This window comes from Cavia porcellus, unplaced genomic scaffold (assembly GCF_034190915.1).
Source record: "Cavia porcellus strain 051 isolate PalLab524CR breed Dunkin Hartley unplaced genomic scaffold, mCavPor4.1 scaffold_2, whole genome shotgun sequence".
Taxonomy (NCBI): domain Eukaryota; kingdom Metazoa; phylum Chordata; class Mammalia; order Rodentia; family Caviidae; genus Cavia; species Cavia porcellus.
Window position 1 is genome coordinate 7,232,445 of NW_026947485.1, and position 24,458 is coordinate 7,256,902.

Here is a 24,458-nt window from a genome sequence, read left to right on the forward strand (position 1 = left end):
GCATGCAGAAGTTCTTGGGCTCCTTCTCCTTAATCAGAATTTAGTAGCTCTGGGCTCCACCGCCCTCCACCTGCCACATCCAGGGTGTGCAGGAGGGCCTGTTTCCACGCACTCATCCCCAATCTAAACTCCAGGGGCTGCAGGCACCAAGATGCATGAGTAAACACGCCCTTGGTTACTTAGCATGGAGTCTGGCTTTCTCCGTTTTTATTACTGAAAATCTGTTCTGTTCTTAAGACTTAATAATTCCTTAATCACTTTTTTCAATGCCCAGCATGTCTGGTTTTTTTTTACAGATTTATACCTCATACAGAAGAAACACAATCATATTATCTAAAGTGTAGCGAAGTTCACTTCTGTTGTCTTTACTAAGCAAGGCATCAAATATGACGCAGCATGAAACAGTAACCTGAGGTCCCGGAGATGGAAGGTGCATATGCCCTGGACTGTGAGATGAGCTCATCTATCCCAGGGGTTGTGTATGTCCCCTCCAACATTTGTCTAATGTCCCCTTTCAGTGAATTGCACCATCACCCACCAGGGTCACCGCTGCTCTTTCCTTTTCCTTGTTTGTCCAGTGTTTTGAAAATAGACAGAATTCTGCACTCTAAATACTTGTTGCGAATCCATTTTTCCCATCCCCTTGCCAACAGCATCTCCTGACTGCAGTCCAGAAAAGGCTGAAAGGGCCTGAAAACATCTCCTCTTGCAGACCTCACCTCCTGAGTCGAGTTAAGGGATCTTTGAGGAGAATGAAAATATGGTGTTGCCTTTCCCTTGCCTGAGACTTGTGAATACCTGCTCACTACTCGGAGGATGCAGTCCTCACCCTGAGGTGCTGTGGGTAAGGCCCTGCCTCATCCAGCCTCAGTTTACCCATTGTTCCCTTGCTTCATCAGAGACAAGTCCCAGACTTGGTAGCAGTGTTGGGTAAGAAGCGTCCCTTGACCTGTGTATAATACGGTGTTAGGTGAGCACCTGTGTGTACGTCCCATCTTTCCTTTCAGCTGCTGTCCCACACCGAAAGCTGAGGAAAACCCACACATGACATCTTTTTAGTTCCACAAAAGTGGAAATTATGCCTGTCATGTCTACTTTCCTGTCTTAAGCGTCTGGTATGGAGGAAACACTCCATAAATGCTATGCTGAATAAATGAACGTGTTCAGAGCATGCCTGGCAGTTCAGCTTTCCTGTACAGCCTGGCGTTTTACCGTGTGTTCCACGTCGAGGTCCTTGGGTCCTGTGCTATGGAGCAGCAAAGAGAAACCGTGATGAATGATGGCTTCTTCTCATGCCGCGTCTCACCTGCACAATTGCAAAATACCTACAAGGAGCAGGCTGAGAGGTTGCACCCTAAAGGCGTATTGTCATCCTAATTCCCACTTTTTAAGGGAAAAGCGATGAGAGCTTGTAGGGCAAGAGAAGCTGGCCCCGGCAACGGATACTGATACAAAGCTGACTTTCTACCTTCCGGGACTCTTGAGTTGTCTTTTATTAGTTCTTGGAGTTATAAAAATGATAAATCACTAGTGGATACAAAGACATGTAAAGAAAACGTCCATCACAGTCCACGTTTCCTGCCCTGAGGTGATCAGTTGACAATCTGTTGTACATTAATAATATTGATTGCTCTTCAAGTACTAATTAATAATGTCAGGTTACTCTTCAAATACTAATTATAAGCTTTATTCCACGTCAATACATACAGCTCTAACTCATCGTTCTTAAGCTACATAGTTTTCTGTAGTAATGGGAAGCTCAGTTTACTCAATCATATTCTTATAAAAAAGCATTCCTATCATTTCCAGGGATTTCCTATTATGAACAATAAGACACCTTCATTCAGTAATATGTTTTATTCTAGAGAATATATTCTCAAAACAGGACAACTGAGTCAAAGAGTATGTGCCTTGGAGTATGTACTTTTTATTTTAACAACTGTTGATTTATCCTCAAACAGTTGCAGAATTTCTTATTTCCTGGATGGCATCTCATCCTCATCGCTGTTACTCCTGAGTGACAGCACAGAAGACCCTCCGCTTCAGCCTGGCCCTGTTGGAACCTCTGTCGGGTGTGGGTTTTTGCATTCTCTTGCGGGGCCTTTCTTCTTCTATGTAATGGGTGCTTTACTCTTCCCTGTTCAGTAAGACCTGTGGTCTGTTTTTACTGCCAGAGAAGTTAAATGAGAAAAGAAAACCATAAATAGCTCAGAGAAAATACGCACTCAGGAATATTTCAAGTATATGTCTAAGATAGAATTAAGCCTATACCTTGATCAAAATGTTTGGCCAACAAGCCCACCCCAGCAAAGAGTAACCCTGAAATTATTTCATTCACTCATTCTCAGTCCCTCTGACATCTCCCGCTGGCTTTAGAACATTCTATTTCCCTGCCTGTTCTCTGACCTTCAAAGCCTGAACTTCCCTAAAATGAAGGGTTAGCGCCTGTGCAGTAATTAGATTTCCATGCATTAACCTGGCTTTCCCACATCTTGGAAGTTTCAGGAATGCCATCCTCCTCCCTTTCCATTTAACTGTATTATCCTGGATTTATCACTTTCCCCGTTTCCAGTCCTGTCTCAGAGGAGCTGTTGTGACACGGTTAGAGTAATTCTTCCCATGTTGTTCTCAGATCGGACACATGTGAGGCAGGGCTTCCGGGTTGAAAAGTGACTGTCTGGGCCCAGAGGGCTGAGTGCCGTCCTGACAGAGTTGAGCCCTAGGTTTGCTGTGCTGTGGATCCCCCAAGTTAGCACAGATGCGACCCTGCTGTGTCTGAGCTTAGAGTGTCACACATGCAAGGTCTGGTGCTCTTCTTCCCCCCCTTGGGTAATTGTTTCTTCAGTGTAGAAGCTTCTAGCTTTCTTCTTTAGGATTGTAAAGAATGGCAACTGTGTGTCCAGGGTCTGTCCCCCACCCTTGTTCAGATACGTGTGGTTCTGGCTTTTGTTGTGTTTGGTTAGTTTTCTACTCCTTCTGTAGCAAATTGCCCCAAATCTTCTGTCTTAAAGTGGAGCAATCAGGTTACGTGGCAGCTATGCCCGGCTCCAAGTCCCAAAGTGAAAAGGTTCACTATGCCGTGTCCCTTGCTTTGGTCCCCAATAAGGAGAGCCCTTCCTTACCTGCTCCACACGGGGCCCACCGAGTCCTCGGCTCACGGTCCCATTTCTCTGTCTTCAAACTCAGCTGCGCTGCTGCCCTCTGGCTTCCCTGTAGCAGCCACAACTCCTTCTCTTCCTCTTCTGCCTTGAGTGTGTCCAGGGACCTGTGTGATCCCGGTAAGCCACCTGGCTTAGCAAAGCGAATCCCCACAAGCCGCCCAAGGTCCTTAACTTGACCATATCTGCAAATCCTATTCTGCCACACAAGGTGACATTCGCACGTCTGAAGCTCTGGGATGTAACTATCTTCAGGGACTGACCCCAGGCTCTTGTCCCCGCAGAATCCAGTGAACATGAAGACAGGAGTGTAGGAGCCTCCGGCGAGACACCCTCCCAGCCTTACCCTGCCCCGGGGTACAGCCAGCCCGAGGAGCTCAAGGACACCATGGAGGACACCAAGTCCAGCAAGCCCGAGGACAGCGAGGACGTGGACCCTTTGCCCGACAACTGGGAAATGGCCTACACGGAGAAGGGCGAAGTCTACTTCATCGAGTGAGTCTCAGACATGTCTTTGAATAGTGCCGAGATCATAGCAGGTGCAAATGGTGTAGCCAGTGGGAATAGGAGAAAAGAGGTTTTATTGTTCCTGCAATAGCTTCCCTCTTGTGAGAGATGGGTGAGTGCCTTAGCATGGCCAAGTTTCCTAGAATGCAGTCACAGATCTCAGAGATAATTAAACAGTCATAGGAAATTGTTTCATAGGAAATTGTTTATCCCCCGCCCCACTTCAAGGAGCTCGTGTAGCTCAACTGAGGTCTTCCTTGCTGGAAATGTCCACTATCACATTCAGGGTCCCCCTAGACAGTGTCATTTAAAGCACAGTATTTGCTGGTCACAAAATGAAATGTTCTGTGCTTCCATGCTAAGTCACGTATCATCAAAATAAATTGCTGGGTGTAGTTTGTCCTGTTTCCTTTTACCAAATGACACTTCATTTGCTGTTTAACGTTTTCATACTTGCCAGGAAAGCTGAAATGGAAATCCGGAGCTACTAGGGAATGCTCTGCCTAACCTCTTCTCTTCCTTTAGCCACTTTTTCTAGAATACTATTCTTAACAATAGTATTTGGCCTTCCTTTTCTTTTGAGCAATAGGGCAACTGTAAAAATATTTTAATTTTGACAAAATTGTGCACATTTTATGGGGTGCAGGGTTGAAGTGGGAGCCCTGAATACAGTGTGGAATAATCTAATTGGCGGGACTGGCATGCCCATCACCTCAAGGGTTTGTGATCTCTTGTGTAAGCTGAGAGCCCTTGAACTCTTCTCTGGGTATTTCGAGGTGTGTAAATAAGTTTTATAGACAGCAAATGCCTTCCTGAACCATGTTTTGGGACAGTTTTATTTTTTAAAGAGACTGCAAAGTTAAAGATCTTGCCCCAGAATTAGATTGTTTGACGTGATTAAAAAAAACCAACACGTTTAGTCAGTTTTATTCTCTTCCACAAAAAAAAGTAATAAGAAGTATGGGAGTAATAAAACCCAAAAATGTGTAAATTTTGTTGTAAAAAAGAGAGGGAAAAAATTTCTCCAAAGGATACAACTGCAAGTGTGTTTAGGTGTGTAAGATAGATGACCATATTACTAAGTTTTTGTTGGATCATTGAACACAACTATTTGCAGTCTCACTGTTTGAATGTTTACTTTGTATGCTTTAATCCTGTAACTTGAACAACTATTTCTAAGATGACAATATGTAATCTATTAACTAGTGATTTCTTACCTGGTCTTCTTTTTTTTTTTGAAATTCTGTATTACTTGTACCCTTATACTGTTTTTTTTTTTTTTTTCCTTTAAATAAAAAAGAAAACCAACACGTTCATTAGAAGCCATGAAATCTAGAAATATTTTAAGCACACACAGTATTCTTATCCACTTGTTTGTATGAACCTCCCAGGGGAAAATAATAATAGAAACTGAAGTTCTTTGTTTTAGCAGCAGATAAAATATGTAAATTCTGATTATTCAACCAAAACACTGAAACTGGATTCCTTTCCCAACCTGGAGTGATTCATAACTTAGATCTCCATAGGCACAATTCATTGTGAAATTGAATTGTTACCACATACCAATATTTAATTCTCACGTGAGGTTGGGGACTTTGATACCTGAGACTGCACGAATGCATAATCGCATAATTACTTGGCGCTCTGCCTGGCGCCAGGGTGATGGAAATGCAGGTGTTTTACAGAAAACGCACCCCTGACACTCACCTCCCCACAGATGTCCTTCGCTTACAAGAAGAATAGAATCTTTTGTGTTCTTTTGTGTCACTCTAGCCAGTGACACAGAGCTATCTTTTATGGATTAATTGAAAAAGAAGAAATTATGTAGGTTTTGTGTTTTTAAAAAAGTGACCAACTAAAAGGTTACCAATCCACTTGTGTCTGAAGACCTAATTTTGATTTTTTTCCAGTTCATATGGCCGTTTATTTATTTATTTCAATCAAATTTGATTGGTATGTTTTAGATATGCATAATGATGACATTCACCATACGGACTTTGACCTGTACCTGATGTCATTTGATTCTCCTCTTCCCACTTCCTCCCCTCCTTCAGCCCCCCCTCTGCTCCTCCCCGTTTACAGGAGCTTTGTGTCCATGCTTTCTCGCTTTTCTCAATTTTTTTCGCTTCTCCCTTCTTTCAGCCTGCTACCCTGAACATGCCGGATCTCATCTAATTCAGACACTTGATAAGCACAGCCAATGAGATGTAAAAATACAGATTCTAGATGTGAGGTCAGACAGGGCTTTCAGGACGGTTAAGGAGAACCAGGAAGGGCGTGGTCCGTGATTTTAATGTAGTAGGTGACAGTGACGCACCGGACAGCCAGTGCGGATGTGTGGAAACAGTAAAAGGAAGCCAGGACAGGTAGGTCAGAGTGTTTCCCCACCACGCTGCTAGTAATGCAATTAGGAAATCCTTTCCTGTCTGTGTCAGGTTTTCAGGGCCACGAGCAAGGGGACTTTGGAAGACACTGTGCCAGCATCTTTAGTAAACAGTGAGGCTGGGCTGGGGAGAGGCTGGCAGCAGGACTGCATCATTCTGGTCGGTCAGGGTGGCACTCAAAGGGCGCACTGGACTTTGTCCTTACTCTCAGCCTTACTCTCAGGGGCCGAGAGGAACCGTTAGTTCTGAACAGTTGGGGAACAGTCTCTGAACTGTGCGACACTCTGCAGAGAAGGATAGGACTGGATGGGACCCCAGATGTGAAGGGAGGGTCTCTGGGAGGGGGAGTGGACAGGACTCAGGGGTGGGTCGCGTGCAGAGCCTGTGGTGAGGGCAGGAGGCGCCGGGACCTGCTGGACACATGGTGAGCCCTGGAAATAACTGCTCCATTTTCCTCCCGCTGGAGCATCACTGCCTTTGAAAGGAGAGCTAAGCATTAGCAGTTTTTATTGTTTTTTGTTTAGTTTTTGCTTCTGTGTTTTAATCTCCTTTCTAATCCTGGAGGGAAGGATCAATGAGCAATATCAGGAGTGGAGAGAGGTGCAGGGGAAATGAAGATGAAGCCAAGAAGATAATTTTGTTTGGAACAGGAGGAGGAGGGCGAGGAAGAGGAGAAGGAGGGTGAGGAAGAGGAGGAGGAGGGCCAGGAGGAGGCCCATGGCAGGGCTGGGCTGGCCATGGCTCCGGCAAAAAGGTGAGGATCCCCGAAGCACAGGCAGACGGGGGCCACCATCTCCCAAGCTGCTCCCAGCACGGGCAGCCTGGCCGCTTCCTGCTGGACCAGGTTCTGCTTCTCCCTTCTTCCCCTAAAGGGTAACTGAGAGCTCCGAGCCCAGGTCCCAGAGCAGGGGCTGCATCCATCTGTGTCTCTCCCTGTCGTCCCCATACTTGTCCTGTCTGTCCTGTCTGATGTCTGTCTGTGCCCTGTGACACCCTCCCTCCCTCATCTCTTAACCCCACTGACACGGTCCCCATCTCCACCCACTGCCGTCCATGTGAAAGCACCTTTGCCCTGGCCCCCTGCAGGGGTTCTCTGAGACAGTTCTGGGGTACAGTAAGGATGGCACCGAGGTCCTTCTTAGGAGCAGAGATGAACACACGCATGGCCTTGTGTACATTCCAGGTTTTCTGTGTGTCATCAGAACGTGTAAAATTGGCTCTTGTCATGGTGCATGCCTGTAATCCCAGTGCTTGGGAGGCTGAGACAGGAGGATCACCAATAGTTCCAAACCAACCTGGGCTGTGCAATGGGTTTAAGTCCAGCCTGAATTTCACAGAGAGAGACCCTATCTCCAAAATATACATATATACATAATAAATACCTATATTCTCAGTAATTTTTATGACTATCAGACAAAATTTTTGTCAGTTAAAAAGGAGTTATTTTTTAATTGTTTTATTTTTAAAAGCAAAACAGAAAAAAGGATAGAAATGATCAAAATTTCAAAAACAATAGTAGGAAATGAACACTAGTTAATATGTTGCATATTGTTATCTTAGAAGTAGATGTTCAGGTTATAAGAATCTCTGTTAGTTCATCAAAGAGAACAGTTTATAATTTTATTATTTGATTGTTTGATCATTTGTTTCATACCTAAGAAGGAATTATTTAATAAATAAAATAAATCTGAACATTTATTTAACTGTGTGTGTGTGGTCTGGGAATTGAACCCAGGACCTTTGCAATGAACTAAATCTCAACCTTTTTTTTTTTTTTTTTTTTTAAGCAGGATCTTGCTAACTCTGCCCAGGCCAGATTTAAACTTCTGACTTAAATAGGTGAACACCTGCCTCAACCTCCCAGCCTGCTGGGGTCACAGGTGTGTGCCACTACACTTGGCTTATTTAAATGTTTTGAATAAAGAATAGCAGTCAAATGATAGACCAAAAGGAAAGTAAAACAAGAGAGGCCAGGAACACAGAAGGTAGAAAGAGCCAACATCAGCAAAACCTTCCCTGTGCAGAATTGGCTTCACATGGAGGGGTGACTGCAGGCCCTGCCTGGAACAGCGCCCCCACTAGGTGACACCTGGTAACACTTCACTGAAATGTGCAATAGAGATGCTAACACAGAAAATACAGAGAGAAAGGCCGAAGACAGGCTTCCTTTGTACAGTTTATATAAGTAAATTCATATCTGGACCGAGAAGAAGAGCTTTACCGAGCACTGAATCATGAATTTTAAAAATATATATATATATGTGTGTGTGTATCTTTAAAGGATACATATAAACATGGGTTTTGAGCTGAGGGAACAAAAAAAAAAAAGCCCTTATTGTTTTCTACACAATAATGTTTTGAAGTTCCCGTTAATCTGTTTGGGAGTATAAAATGCTTTGTCCAGCTTGGCCCTTCAGAGATTTTATATTTAGAAGACGAGTTTTGTTTTTTTTAGTTTGGTGGCCAGCTACGTTTCCCAGTGTTGAAACTGCTTTTTTGACGAATAATAAATGCAGCCTTGTTTTGTCATTGATGGTGATGTGTAACAGAAAGGTGAATACGTGATAAAGAACTGCTAAAAACTGTAATTTCCAGTTGGGAGTCAACGCACTTTTCCAAACATGCTCTAAAATAGTAATAGTAGTGACTTCTGTTTAGGAACTTTTAAGAAATCTTCAAATACATCTTATTGTAAGAAGCCAGTCATTTCTTTGACTTCTACCATCACATTCATTAATATGAGCTTTTAAAAGAGGCAGACTATTAATTATACATGCAAATGAGGGCTATGTGAATGCAAACGCAAAGAAGCCATCACATCGTGAGCACCTGCGTTCATCTGTGCGTTCAGACCGCCTTAGCAAAAGCAGCTAATACATTAAGCATTCGCACTCTGCTCATTTAATCCTTATTTTATGAAATTCGGGCTTAGAGAAATAAATCACTGAGTGCCAAGAAGCCATGCAACAGAGCCAAGGTCCTTTGACCCCACTTATCCAACAGACATTTGTTGAATGTATACCGTGCGCAGGGAACCATTTTAAACCTTGCAGTGGAACAGGCCACAAACCGACAGGCAGGGTTCCTGTTTTCATGAGGTGCATTCTGTTGCAGGGTCCTTGGCCTTGGCCTATTTATTATAATACCTACTTTGCACATAATACCTAATAACCGTCGTATGAAGTAGTTGGTTTATCTCCATTTTATAGGTGAAACCCTGAAGCACCTTAGATAATTTCCATTCCCAAGGTCACACTGCAAAGCCACCCCTATCATCCCAGACTCCTCCAATCTATCAACAGATTTTGGCCAAAGTAAACTTCTATATTACAAATGGTATTTGTTTAATAAGATTCTTAGCCAAAAATTCGCTGTTCCAGAGGCTCAATGTTCCAAACAAGAGAGTTGCCCGGGTTAATCTGGACTGGCATGCTTTGGAAATCCCATTAAATTACTTCTTTGTTTGGGAGTCGGTTTAGTCAGTGACACAAAAGAGACTGCTATGGCTTTGGCAAAAAACAAAACGACAACAAGAACCTGTTTGTTTACCACCATCTTCCTGAAGGGCAGCGAACACTATGTCATCTTAAATAATTGATCTTTAAATGCAGGCTTTCGAAACTGGGAAACACATCTGTGAAAATGTCATGTCTGCGTGTCGTCGCCAAGTCTTTCTCAGGGATGTATTTGTTTTTGAACTCAAAGCAAGCACACAGCAAGTCTAGTTGCTTCTTATATTGCTGTTTCTATGTTCCTTTGAGTTTATCTGAGTCACCAGATACCATTTCCAACAAATATAAAACTTGCTGCTTGTTATAAAGAAGACACAATGGCTTGGAAATTTAATGGAGAGAAGTGTAAAATCAGTTTGTGATTTTCTTTTTTGGTGGTAGGTAAAAATGCCACACACACACAAACTTTCTCATTCAAGACTTGGCATGTTCATTCCAGTGACAATCTGGTCTAGCCTTAACTTCCTGTAATCCATATAACAACAGTAGCTATACTCTATGTTTTTATGATTTTTTTTTGTGCCTGCACAAGTTTGTAGGGTAATCTCCAAACAGAAAATGTGTTTTAGACAACATAGTGTGAAACATACACCCACAATACCAAAAGTATTTATAATAAAATGTTTCCTATCATAAATGTAATGTGAGAGCAAACTCCCATATGTTAATGAAATGTGTAACAATATTACTTTAGAAGCAATGTTATCTGAGAGATTACTAACAATGACTTGATCTATGGGTCAGCTATACATAAACAGGAAAAACAGCTAAATATTTAATAAACAAAGTTGAAGGATAAAGTCTCCACTGCTAAGCGTTACTTAGATATACCGATTCCTGGCTTTTGATAGTTTTTTTGGAATAATAATAAGGAAGATATAATCTTTGGAAATGATAAAATTACTAAAGATTGAATGCAATATAAAATGCAATATAAAATGTAATTAATTTATATGCTTTAAAAATAATGTTTGCTTAAAATTCACAGACTATCGTCAACAACCTCTCTTATCGTCAACAATCTCTGAGCCTAGATAACTGCTACTACTGAAAAGTGAAATTCATGCAAAAATTGAATAAAGGTCTACCCCAAAATCTGTTACTATTTTTAAACAAAACGAGAAAAGGAAAAGAGCGTTTAACAATAAAAATTTCTTTTTTGCTAATGAAATTTCAGCTGATAAACCATGACACTCCAGTGTTCATGCAGTTGGGAAGCGATCAGCCCAAGAGGCAACGTGAAGGAATGAAAGAAATTTGTAGAACAGGAAATACAGAGAAAAGGAAAGGCAGAAGGTGCCTGGAACTTAGGCGTGAAGCGGGTCATCCTCGAGGATCCATGTACACGTACCTAAAAACCCGCAGAGGGGTTTGTGGCCCGACTCGAAAATCCAAATGAGTGGGGAAAATGCAGTGGAGGAGTGAGCGGGGCAGGCAGCTAAGGAAATGTTTCGTTCTCAATATCCTGCTCATTGAGAGTGTTTTGTTAACTTAATTCTTCATTACAGTTTTATGACTTAGCATTCATATATAGATGATATAACTCATGGACCTTATTCTGAAAAACTAGCCTTGAATGAATAAAAGTTGGCCTGGAAATGATTTTAGTAGGGAATTTAAGTCGTTAAGGAACGATGTTACTTGTGTTCTCTTTCATTGCTATGAACATGCAATTTAATAACTACTGAGCACAAGACACTCAACACTTCCAAAAGAATTAAAGTAGGGATTCCCACCCTTTAACAGTAGGTAGCATTTCATTTCTAACTGATTGGCTGGAGCTTGATTACATCCTGATTACCACCAAAGGGTCGGGGAATAAATCCCCTCCGTACACAAACTAGGTTGACGATGCCTCCAGTTTCAAGCAGTAAAAGCCCAGGTTAGGGCTTCTCTTCCCTTCCCAGGTTCACACAAGGACTTTCTATCCCTAAACCTTGAGAAAGTTTCCCAGTCCCCCCAGCCTGCTTCTCCATCTGCGCAGTGGAGTTCGTAATACTTAGCTATGAAGCCTACAGCATTAAACAAGGTGGTGGGGCCCTTTCCCCAGGTGTAGTCAAACCCCGTGAGTTAGTGTGATCTGCAGTGGTGTTTCCCCCCTCTCTCTCTTTCAGTAGCTTTTCTTGTTGAAACGAAATGTGCTCCAAGCAAGGAGAATGTTTTCTCGGAAGTCAAGATGTTAGTATCTAATCTGCTGCTTTTGTCAGTTTGGCAAAGGTGAAGCTCACAAAATGTACAGAAATATCTGATTCATTAGGGGCAGCACAGTGCACTCTTCAAGGCCGCCCTGATATGAATTTGAAGTAGAATTGCAGAGTTGAATGATATTTCAGGCCTAGCTTGTTTTAAACAGACTCACTATATAGGAAGAGTTTTGGATATACCCATAGATAAACCTTTTTTGTTTTTAGATTTTTCCGTCCACATTGTAATATGACATTGAACCTAAAGAGCTACTGACTTTTTCCCAGTTGATCCCTCATTTTCATGATCATCACATTAGTTTTTGCTGTAGAAACATGCAAAGCAATGTATCAGTATGAATCAAAGTTTCTAGGCAATGTATGTTCCACTCCCCAGCTAGAATAAGAGCACTTTCTGGCTAGACATAGCCCATAGATATGTGTGTATCTTGATTAAAGAAATCGGTAACAAAGAAAGAAATTAGTATTTCAGTTTAAGATTACCAAGCAGTAGCATTGTCTTTTCTTGCCTTTGGATGACACAACATGGATAGATCAAGGAAACTGATGTCACGCATGTGCCTCTGCCCTTGCTAGGAAAGTGACAGGAAATCACCTACTCAAATTTGAGGAAAGCTAGTATGCAAATTGTGAGTAATCTCAGTCATTCCGTTTTGTGGAGCTTCCTGTCCAGTGCTTAATCCTGTTTTCAAGTGGAATTATTAAGGTTTAAAAACGTAATTGAAATCATCTGCAGAAGCTATTTGGTCTGTTGCCTCCCAAATGCATTAAAAATATCCCCTTTGTGAGGTGTCTTGGAGGAATGTAGAAATTACAAGGCGAGTGAGAGCCACTGCTGGAAACACTGGGCTGTGTCTTCCTGTGATGTTGAAGACAATTACTGGAGGTAACTACAACCCACATTTCTTTCAGAATCATTTCTGAAGAACAGCTGAAAATGCTGCTAACTCTAAGAGACTCAATCTGTCAAACTGCATTAAAGTGACACACTGTTAGTGCTAGTTCAACCTAAAAAAATCCTCCTATAATAAAATGCTTTATATAAACTCAAAAAAGTAGGAAGCTCATAGTTCTTTCTACTAAATTATCCAGTATTTGAAGCCCACCAGCGAGGGATGGCATGGAAATGGTAATCTGACTCCCTGGAGTGGCTTACTAATGGTTGCTTAATACTCATCTATAGATGTGTTTGCTTTCATGAATGTGCCTAAAGACCCAGAAATGACTTTTCTCCAAAGCAGGAAAAAGGTTTAGAAAAACCAGATGTAGTTAAAAAAAAAAAAAAAAAAAAAAAAAAAAGGTGAAGAACAGAAATTTATTTTCCTTGCCTGCCTTCCAACTTTTTCCTGGATCTCATAGAAGTGTGAGCATCAAAACACACATGCGCACGCACTGAAGAGTTTATAAAGAGGATTTAAAGTGATTTTTAAAAAGATGAGTGTGGCAAACACTGAAGCCAGGCCTCCTACCCTCACATGCAGAGTGGCCAGAATCAAGTCTTCAGAGAGAAAGCCTGGATTGTATTTATAGCATATAAATGAGGTGCAGAGCAGATGAAAGTATCTGTAATATTTCATACGCTCCTGAAACCTGATAAAGAAGCACAATCAGACTTTGCAAAGGTCAGAGTGGGGGAAAATAAAAGCCAGCATGCTGTTCTGATGATTTACTATTTGATCAGATTCCCTACTTTATCTGATCAAATTGTGAGAGCTCTGTTCAGAGGTTTCTGTCATTAGAGAGTTCGTAAAGGTGAGGTGGACGCTGTCAATTGCTCCCTCTTTATCCCTTCTCAAAGCCAGAGATAAAAGGGAACCTTCCTGAAGAGCAGAGATGTCATAATCACCGTTCCTAAGATCTCAGTTCTCCAAGCCGATGAGCACACATGGGCGGATGGAATGGCCATCCACACGGGTGTCTGAAGAGAGCTCTGGCACTTTGGAGTCGCTTTCCACAGCCCATTTGGCTCTGCACCCTCCTTCCTTAGGACGAAGCTCAGTTTCTGTGAGTTTACTGTTCAGTACTCTTCCCAGGGGAAGTCCCTGGCCTTGAGTTTAAATATAGACTGGCTCATCAGACAACCCAGCTATGCTAAAATAGAGTTAAATTTCAATGAAGAGCAAAATATACATGCAAAAAGTCTATGTCATCATGACTTTTAACCTGTGCACATCTGTGCTCAAATGTTCTGAATATCTGGCCCTAATTTCTATTTCCATCCTCTACTTTTCTTCTTCCTTTTCTGGTTCCCTGTATAAACCTCACAGTTTCCCATATGTGTAGCTTTCACATTCTATCCTGAAGTTCTCAAGAAGTCCTTCATTATTTCTTGGTGATTTCCCCATGAGAGGAAGAGATCCTTTGATTAAAACTACACAGTCAGTATTTCAGCTCTGATGAGTTGTTGAGCTGTGGTGTGGTGCTTGACTTCATCACACTGACATGTGCACCTGTATTTCTTCCTTGTGACGGGGATTGGACAGCCTCACCTCAGAGACCCTGCTCTGGTTGTTCAGTGAGGACCCACAATGCTTTGCTAACAAGTCACCAGGCGATTCGAATGCGAGTGATGCAGGGACCACTTTAAGATGCTCTCCTCTGCAGACCTCTGTTACACATTGGATTTCTGCAAAAAGATTCACAAGAAAACTTCTCTTCTCTCCCAGAATGAAAATGTCATTTTTATACTAATTCCTGGAAATTCTATTCCAGAAACCTCAGAAGGCAGATGTTTTTTACCTTCTACCGTCCTAGCTGGGTTGCAAGTATTGGGAAGGAAGATAGCTTAACATGAGTTAATAAAACTGCTATTAATCACTTTTTGAGAAAACGTAGGACTCCAAGAACATGCTGTAACTTGCATCCCTTTTGCACTGCCTCTGCCAGCCGGGTAGTTAACAGAGCCATTGTTTATAAAAAGGGCAGGTTGAGAATGAAAATAATGTTTCTGCAAAACTCAGGAAACAGTCGCAGAGTCTGTGGGCTGTGCTCCTCCAACTGGAGAATCCCGTATTTGTAATAAATTCCTTTTGCTCTGGATGAGTTCTGCATTTTCAATGAGGTGAACTTGGCAACATTCTAGTTGATTTTAATAAAAATAGCTGCTTTGAGGACAGGGTGCTGAGGTTGCCAAATTTACAGCTGCCGTGCACAATTACTCTCACACCTCCTTCAGGGCTACTTAGAACCAGTAAGCAAATTAAGTGTATCCATTGCAATTTTGTTGGACTAATCCCGCTTATTTTTTTCTTAAGGAATAAACTTGATTCCTTTTAGTATGTGTCTGTTCAGAGTGATCTCTTTTCTTTCCAGCCATAACACAAAGACAACATCATGGCTGGATCCACGACTTGCGAAAAAGGCTAAACCTCCAGAAGAGTGCAAAGAAAATGGTAGGTTATTAAGTTTTTATGGTGTTTCAGCGATGCGCTTTGAGAATGTTTGTGTTTCTTAAAAGAAGGACTCGCCTAAAGAAGCAATAATCTAGCTAAAGCAATTTCTAAAATGTAATGTTTAAGGCTCAGCTAGGGCAGAGAATTAAGTCAGCATTTCGGCGGGCCATGTGGATTTGCTTTTTCTCCCTGAGGAGACTGTGCTGGATAGCACGTCTCTGTCATCTCTGTTGGTTCTTTTTGACTCCTGGCCTCACTTTCTACCACCTATAAGGACTTTTGTTTGCAATATGTCTCTCTGAGGACTCTGCTCTTTTAGCCGGAGGCAGATATGATGCATAGAACAACACTGATGTGAACCTATAAATGATCTCTATTTTTGTGCTCACAGACATAGCGTTCTGCCAGTTACTAAGGAACCAGTTCTCGAAAGATATATGCTTTTTTGTAATCAGGCATTTAAATAAAATAACTAACTGCACGAATGTCTTAGGTTACCCTTACTGTTTTCCAGTTCTCTGTATAAATATACAGACTTGCTTAGAAATGAACTGCTTTCACATATGTGAAGAATTTTTAAAAATAATTGAGGAGACCAGAAGACTGTAAGTCTTGTTTGTAAATGAGTAAATGCGTGTAAATAAAGTCTGTAACTGACAATACTTATAATTTTTTAAAATATTGAGTTTAATGTTGTGAGTACTTAGAATTTAGTTAGAATGATAAATAGCAGACTCTCCTGATGATCTGTTTTTTTGGCCACAAGCACATTCTTTATCTGATCAAATTTTGTTCTAAGATGTCTATCATTGAGGAGCTCTGAAAGGTGACAAAAGCAATGGAGGATATTTAAACTTTTAAAACAGCTTTTAAAAAGTCAATTTTTAAAATGTCTCCAATTCTAAAACTCCTTTCATTTTCACAATAATCCTGGCTTTCTAAAATAATATTGCACTTTGTTAGGCAGCTGTTCACAGGCTAGGTACACTACCGAGTTAAAAATTTTAAAGTGACAATTTCTATGTACATGTAATACATAAAAATTGACGTGTGTAGTTTTGTATTCATAGCTACAGCTGTGTCTCTTCTGTGTTGTAATATAACTGTATGTGGTTGAATCTCATAAGACTGCTATATGAGCTGGATTTTGAGACAATTAGGTCACATCTCATTGACACCAATAAGCTATGTGTTGCAAATTGTGACTGGTTGTAAATTAAAGTGACCTGCTCCTTTATATGTGTGAGTAACAATTTACTCATACCGCAAATGTAAAACTTTCATATATCCTAATTAAAATGAGTATAACAATTTTGCAATTCTGTGACATAGTGAACTTCTCAGCTGGTTTACTCTTCTGAGTTGTTCTTTTCATTTAAAAAGCTATTAAAGTCAAGTTTTAAAATCCTAGGAGAGATGCAGGCATAACATATTTCATGGTAATAATATTTCAATGTTACCAGTTTTCTGCACACTTGCTGTTGTGAGTCTCCTCAGGATGGTAGAGGTCTAGAATATGATGCCAGTCTTTGTGAAAACTGAGTCCTAGAAAATCGTGCATGATTTACAACTGGCCTGTTACTATTTATTTCATTTTCTTCAAAATAAATATAACTCATGGGCTGTCTTCCACATATTAATACAGTGTTGCACATTGGAATAATGCTATTTTTCTGAACACATTTTAAGTTTTCTTGCCAAGGGAAATGCTTTAAGATAATATTGTTAACTATGTAACTTTAGAGAGCATGGCTTGCAATGGCTCGTTTCAGGTGTTAGACGCCCATAGTTCACTGCTGAGACTGCCCATTAAGTTAGTCTGTGTCATGCATAAGCCCAGGCACTAATTTTCTGAATGCTCCAATAAGCGTCAAATGTGTGTTTGAAAATCATGGCAGATCCAGATGATGATCTCCTCTAGCAAAAACTTGTCCTTCAGCTCAGACAGAGGCTGAAAGCGGGTCACCCTCCTTGGATCTAAACTGAGCACACAGGATGCTGGGTTGAATTCTGGTGAGACACAGCAGAGTGTTAATTTGTTCCTGTTCTCAGAGTCTTTGCCTGCCAGTTATCTCAACTAACGGGTAGGCAAACATCTGCAGAGGGCCAGGTAATAAATATTTTAGGGTTTGCAGAGTTCGCCTTCTGTTTGCAATGTCTCATTGTGCAAAAGCAGCTGAAGTCAGTATACAAAGGTCACAGATCTGTCTGCTCCAATAAACTTTTATTGATGGACACAGCAGTGTAAACTTTATATGCTTTCATATAACAAAATATTGTTCTTTGATTTTTTTCCCAACCATTTAAAAGTGTGTAAACTATTGACATGTGAGTGATATAAAAATAGAGGCAGGCTGGATTTGACCCTCAGGACAAACTCTAGTCTAGCATGTTCATGTGGGGCCTTTCCCCTTGCCCCATATCTTTGAATATTGCTCTTTTCAGGATTTTAGAACCCCAGAAAATCTAGGAAGCTTTAAGAGAGTTTCAGCTTAGCTTTCTTGCCTGTAGATCCTGCAACTTCAGAGCTTGACAAATGTCGGAGGATAATTGACCAAGTGCTTGAGATCTCAAGTGTGTGTTTTCTCACCAAAGTCCTTTGAGATTCTTTTAAGACTCCCTTCCAGATTGAACCTTGCTAGTTCCTCTGGCCTCGGGAAGTGGCCCCTTCCTACGCCAAGGTTGGACTCTGAGTTCTAAGAGCCCTAAATCAATAAAGCTGCTGTGAAACTCCTTCCCTGACCTCTCCCGGGTTCTCTTCTCTTCAGAATCTTAGAGCATCTACAGCATGGGTGGTTCTCAATCCTTTAAACTGCTTATTTTTAACAATTTACCTAGATTTTCTGCTTTCTCATGGGTTTCGGGCTACTGATTCCATCCTACCAGGAATGGAAATTTTAGTGCAGTAATTTTTAAAATGTATATCTCAAGTCTTACTAGGTGGCATATCATACATAATTGATATTAATTCCTCAAGGTTGTCACCAGTTGTACCTGTGTGCATACTGTATATGAATGTATATAAGTGTGTGTGTTTCTGTGTGTGTGCGTGCGTGTGTGTGTGTAGGAAGGTACAGATATGGATCTGTAAATGCGTGTGTCTTAAGCACTGTTTACATGGGTACCTAATTTTGGGTAAATTATAAGACAGCCAAGTGAAAGAAAGATGGGAGAGAATTTCAATTACCCTGGGGTAGGAAAAGCAACAAATGTTTTCCCCTTGGTATCATGAATTTAAAGAAAATATGCTTCGTTCAAATACATATCAAACAAGCTGCTCGCACCAAAGCACTCACCTTGCCTTTCTTTGAGGGGTGATGCGTACACCCCTAGACATACAAACACACTTCCTCCTTTTGCGGCATGGTTGAAAATACCACAGTCATGGTGCTTTGTGCTTTTGTCATAACTCTGGAGGTTTAGCACCAGCCTAGAAGACACGAAAATGTCCCCACCTACTACTTGATTCCAATATTAGACTTCGGGGGTGTGCTGTTTAGTAAGCCAATATAGTCTTACTTAAAATGCCTTTGAAATAGCAATTAACTAATAAATAATTTAGAGATAAAATTGGCTGGACTGTATAAAGCCCCATCCCCCTTGTCCCCTCAGAGTCAATGGTAAGGGATTGCCCCCGAGATACTCCCAACTGCATCCCTCTGAGGACCCCCTCCCCCAGGAACCAGAGTTAGCCTGGTGGAAATGGTCTTCTCTTAAGGTTGACGTGTGATTAAATTCAATAAGACCACACTGTGACTGAGAGGTGAAGAGATCATATAGGACTGGGAATCGGGAGAACATTGTCTCAAAGCCACACCTGTGGACTCCTCAGCAAAGCACTTAATCTCTAGGAGCCTGGGTTTCCTTACCTGTAGAGTAGGAATTGTATCCTGCTGCATGCAGATTTAGTTACATACAGGAATGCTGACTTTTTGCACCTTTTATTCTAAAGAACTGCACACTTGCTTTTTTTGGTGATCCTCAGGGCCTGGGGCAGAGTGTCCTAGGGGACAAGGGGGCAGATTCAGAGGACTCGGCTGACCTTGCAGTGTTGACGGAAATGAACAAATTCATACAAACTATAAACTTACCCATCTAGTTAATGCCAGCTTGATATTGATAGATCAGGGGTTTCCCTTCCATTCTGTAGAACTGGCCTCAACTTCTCCTGAAGTTATAGTTACATCTGTACAAACCGACAGTGTGGCTTCATTTCTCTATTTAGTACCCATGAGCTATGGATGAATTTTCTTATGTTACTACAGGAAAAAAGTCATATAATCACAACCTATTTTCCTACATAAGAACACATTTCAACTGACATTAACTAAAACCGTGCACCATTACCTAATCTAACTTTAAAAGCCAGTCTCCAAATTTCCCCTACACAATGACAGAACACATCCTGTTTTATAATATTTGTAAGAGGAGATTGGCCTTCAAAACTAGGACAAAATAGAAGGAAATACTATATAGCTTTAATTCATTTTTAAGTGAGTTTTAAAAAATTAAAATATGAAGAAATGCATTCTTTTATTTTCAGATTCTATTTCTAGTCTACATGGTCTCTCCTTAAATCGGGCCTTTGGCCTGTTTCCCATTAAATTCCTATTGTGAGTTACTTAATTTATCAAGAGAATTAACATGATCAAGTTAATTTCACATTTAAGAACTTATTTCTCTAATCTGATGGGTTTGCTAAGAATACATTCGCAAACCACTGAGGAATTTTTCCACCATTTTTGAAGGATTTATAAAAATGGACTCTAATAATATTACCTGTTCAAGGAGTAAAACTTTGAAATTATAAAGATTCTTTTGCATAGCAGTATTGAACACTCATCTGTAAATACTATAGACAATGTTGCATATTGTTTTGTTTCCTTACTGATATCTGTTATTACAGAAGTGATGAGGTGTCTAATATCTTAATAGAAGCAGTTAATTCTTATTTAGCTAACTTGTAATTATCCGCATGAGTCATGGTTTTCTATAGCAACACTTTGAGCTCTGCTTCATTCAATAACATGGTACCTTTTCCAGTATTTTTGTCTCAGAAGTGCTGAGAAATACCAAGAGTTTAGGAATAGAAGGCTTTTTTGGAGGAAATGATACCGTTAATGCAAAATAAATCATGTAGGAGAGATACACTAGTGCAATGCTTCAGTACCAGATTTTGGGTTTCTTGAGGGCTGCCTTCCATTCTCACTGGTCCCAGTACCTGTTGTGGATTGGGCGACATTCAGACCATGAAGCTACTGTGTGAGTTCACTATTAGCCCTGTGGCTAGTCCTTCATGTATCTTTCCTTTGTACCTGTAAATATCTACTGTAGCTGTAAAGTAGAATCTTTGTAAGGATCATGAAGTTCTATCCTCCTTTGTTTCTTAATTGCTTAAATAAGTTTTACATGTAGACATGATTTATATGTTATCATTACATCATAACACAAAACTTTAAAAATTAGGTTGGCATTATAATCAGTTTGAGCTACAGGATAGCAGAATAATTTCAAATATATCTTTTAAGAACTTTGAAGTTTGGAGGGCTGGGGATATAGCTCAGCCACACAGCACCTGCCTGGCTAGCACGAGGTCGTGAGTTCAATTCCTGGTACCAAAAAAAAAAAAAAAAAAAAAAAAAACCAAAACAAAAAACTTTGGATTTTGGAATAGTTAGAAATTTGCAGGAAGTTACAAAGGAATATACCAGTATGCTCTGGACACTCCCCATTAGCCTCCCCCATGGTTAACAACTTGAATGTATGTAGTACAATATCGAAACCAGGAAGCTGACCGTGGTAGAAACCAGTGAGAGCTTATTCAGACCACTTATACGGGGACTTTTGTGTGACTCCATTCAGCTATATCACATGTTAGGGTTATGCATAGCAACAGTGAGAGTCCAGATTCTGAGCTGTCCTTCAGCCATGTGGTCAGATGCCCCTGCCTAGTACTTGACCCTTGTCAATCACTATCTGTGCTTCCTTTCAGTTACTGTCGTATAAATGGAATCACAATGTGCACAGTTTTGGAGATTCTTCCACTCATAGTCATCCAAGTGTGTAGAGTGATCAGCTGCGCCTTGGCTTGGCTGGTGGATGTATTGCAGTTTATTTACATTTTTACGTTTTGAAAGACTTCTTGTTTGCAGTTTGAGGCTAATATGAATAAAATTGTTATGGATATTGGCATATAAGTTTTTGTGTGAACAGGCGTTTTTTTTTTTTTAACTTATTTAATTGAAGAGCCCAAGAGCACAATTGTGAGGTTATTGGTGAGACCATTTTAGTTTTGGAAGAAACCACCAAGCTCTTTTTCAGACAGCTGCTCTCTTACATTTTTGCTAGCGGTGAACAAATGAACTCGGTTTCTCAGGATCCTCGCTAGCATTTAGTACGGAGTCATTTTTAGTCACTCTAATGGTGCACAGTGATACTAATTTTAGCTTTTATTAAGCATCACCCCCAGTGACTAATGTTCTCAAACAGTAATTGTCATCTGTAGAACTAACTAGCAGGGTGCCTAATCCTCTTTTGACAAATTTGTTTGATTTTAACTTCAGTTCGGAGAGCTCTTCACGTGTTCTAGATACAGGTCCTTCCATCTCATGTTGTTTACGTCTTTTCCCTGGCTGTGATTTGTCCTTTTGTCCTCTTAAGAGAAAAAAGTTTTTTTTTTTTAATTTTTTTTTAATACTTTTCCTTATATGAGTCATGGTTTTGTTATCCGGTCTAAGAATTCCTCAATAGCCCTAGAGTCCAAAGATTTTCTCATGTTTTTTGTTTTGTTTTGTTTTCCTGAATGTTGTATAATTTTGTGTTTCTATTTAAGTTACCTGTTTGGAGATAATTTTTATATAAGCTCAAAGTTGAGATTCTTCTTCCCCCTCCCTCCCTCAGCTCTTCCTCTCCTCCTTCCCTTTCCTGCCCTTGGCCTAAGGGTATCCAATTACTTGAATGGCATTTGCTGGAGAGGCTGTCCTTCCCCCATGGAATGGCACATGCCTCTGTTGTTGGGGTACCTTGGTGTGTGTGTCCCCCCACTTCTACCATAATGTGTTCATCTCGGCACTATGTGGGTAACCGTAATACGGGATACAGTAGGATTTCCTACTTTATTCTTGGTTAAAACGGTCTTAGCTATTTTACGTCCTTTGTCTTTTCATATAAATTTCAGAATAAGTCTGTCTGTCTGTCTGTCTGTCACCACAAAGCTTTTGCTGTGATGTTCCTGGGAAACGCTGTAAACCTGTATTTCTAAATGGGGAAAATGGATCTTTTAACTAGTTTGAGGGCTCCAAATTCTGAATCTAAGTCTTCCAATTTTTTAAGCCTTCTTTGAGTTCTCTCATCAACATTTTGTAATTTTTAGGAAAAATATATTTATTGTATTTATTATTAGTGTATACCTAGATACTTCATTTTTAAGCAGTGTAAATGGTATCATATTATTTAATCTTGGTTTGAGAATGTTCATTTGTTAATATGCAGAAGCCAATTGATTTTGGTTTGTTGGTCCTGGATTCTTTGACCTGGCTGAATTCATTTGTGAGTTGCAGGAAAGTTTCTATACATTACTGTAATTTCCATCAGGACAGTTTTTCATTTATATAATCACAAGATATTCCTTCCTTAAGTTGTTGACCATGGTACACCATACTGGGTGGTTTTCAAATACTGGACCAGCCTTCTATATATGAGATAAGCCGCACATGGACAGGATGTCTAATTTTTGCTATATACTACTTTATTTACCTTGCTTATCTACATGCATGTCTGTTTATATGCTGAGTATCAAACCCAGGGCTTCACATGTGATAGGCCAATGTTCTACCACTGAGCTACACCCCAGCTCCAACTTGGTAATACATTATTAAGAAATTTCATGCCTGTGTTTATGAGAAATAATGGCCTGTAATTTCCTTTTTTGTGGTTTTAGTATTAGATTAATATTAGCTATATAACATAGTTGACAAGTACCCTAAAACTGGTGTCAATTATTCTTCAAGTGTTTGGTTAAAAATCCCTACCCTAGGTGGTTTTTTTCTTATTTTTGTTTTGTTTTTTGGACCAGGGGTCAAACTCACAACCTTAGGGTTGCCAGGCAGGCGCTTGTGCCACTGAGCTAAATCCAGAGTGGGAGATTTAGCTCAGTGGCACAAGCGCCTGCCTGGCAAGTGTGACATCCTGAGTTCAATCCCAGGTACCAAAAAAAAAAAAAAAAAAAAAAAAAAAAAAAAAAAAAAAACAAACCTACCCTAGAGGAAAATTTAAATATAAATTCTTTTGCTTTACAGGTGACGGATTGTTCAGGTTATATACTTCATCTTGTTATCATTTTGGTAATTGGAGGTTTTACAGGAACTGGTTCATTTCTTCCAAGTCATTGAATAAAACATTGATCTATTTTTCCAAGTTGTTAAATTCATTGAATACATTCTGTGGGTCTGCCCTCAATTCCACTGTTCAGTCCTGTCTCCCAGCAGGACTTGAACTTGCATTTTGTTTTTGCATTCATGATTTCTATCTTATGTTTTTAAAACGAAAGCTGTTTTAAAATCCCCACCAGATAAAAATAAATACGTAAAAGAAAATATATGAATTGTTAGGATCAATTGATTGTCCTTTTTTTTTTTTTTTTTTTTTTTTTTTTTTTTTTTTTTTTTTTTTTTTTTTTTTACATCCAGTTATGACTTTCCTGCTTCCTGATATGAGTTATATTTGAGTTTGTCTGGACATCTTTTATCCAGACATTATAAAAATGGACATTTCCAACAACGTCTTTATTTCAGCAGACGGTGTCCCTGTTTTGCATATGTAAGTTCTGGCCTGTTTCCTAGGCTGTCGTTCCAAATGTGATTTATTTTTCACTCCTTAGCCACGCTGTTTGGTTGACTTGGGTCCTTTGGCAGTCTGTGCTGGCGCCACCTGCAGGGTGCAGAAGGTACTGCTCTGGGTCTCCTGGTCACTACTGGGAAAAGGAGAAAAAAAATCCCTTCCCTGACCAGAGCTCTTTGCCCAACGTGGTGCTGACTGCGTGAGGTAGGGATGGCTCACCACACAGCACCCACCGACGTCGCCTCTGCAGGTCACCAGACCGCCCCAGCTGATGGGGAATGTGTCAGCCTTCCTAGAGGCCACCTGGGCCACCAGGAGAGGTGGACAGGAGCCAGGACCGCATCGATCTGGGGGCTGGGATGAGGCTGCCGCAGGTCTCTGCTGCACTTCCCCTCTCCTGGCCTTTTTTCTAGAAAGAGGAGGATTCTCTCATTTGTTTTCTTTCTTCTTTGTTTATATGTAC

At 40.5% G+C, this 24,458-nt stretch overlaps 1 protein-coding gene across 13 annotated transcripts in view; it reads left to right on the forward strand.

Moving 5' to 3' along the window:
* Magi2 (membrane associated guanylate kinase, WW and PDZ domain containing 2) overlaps positions 1-24,458 on the forward strand; it is a 1,223,070-nt gene that overhangs the window by 784,300 nt on the left and 414,312 nt on the right. For all 13 annotated transcript variants that reach the window (XM_063233871.1, XM_063233916.1, XM_063233891.1 and 10 more), the window contains 2 exons: positions 3,443-3,653; positions 15,078-15,157. In XM_063233871.1, coding sequence (XP_063089941.1) covers positions 3,443-3,653; positions 15,078-15,157 — 291 coding nt within the window. The remainder of the gene's footprint in view (positions 1-3,442; positions 3,654-15,077; positions 15,158-24,458) is intronic.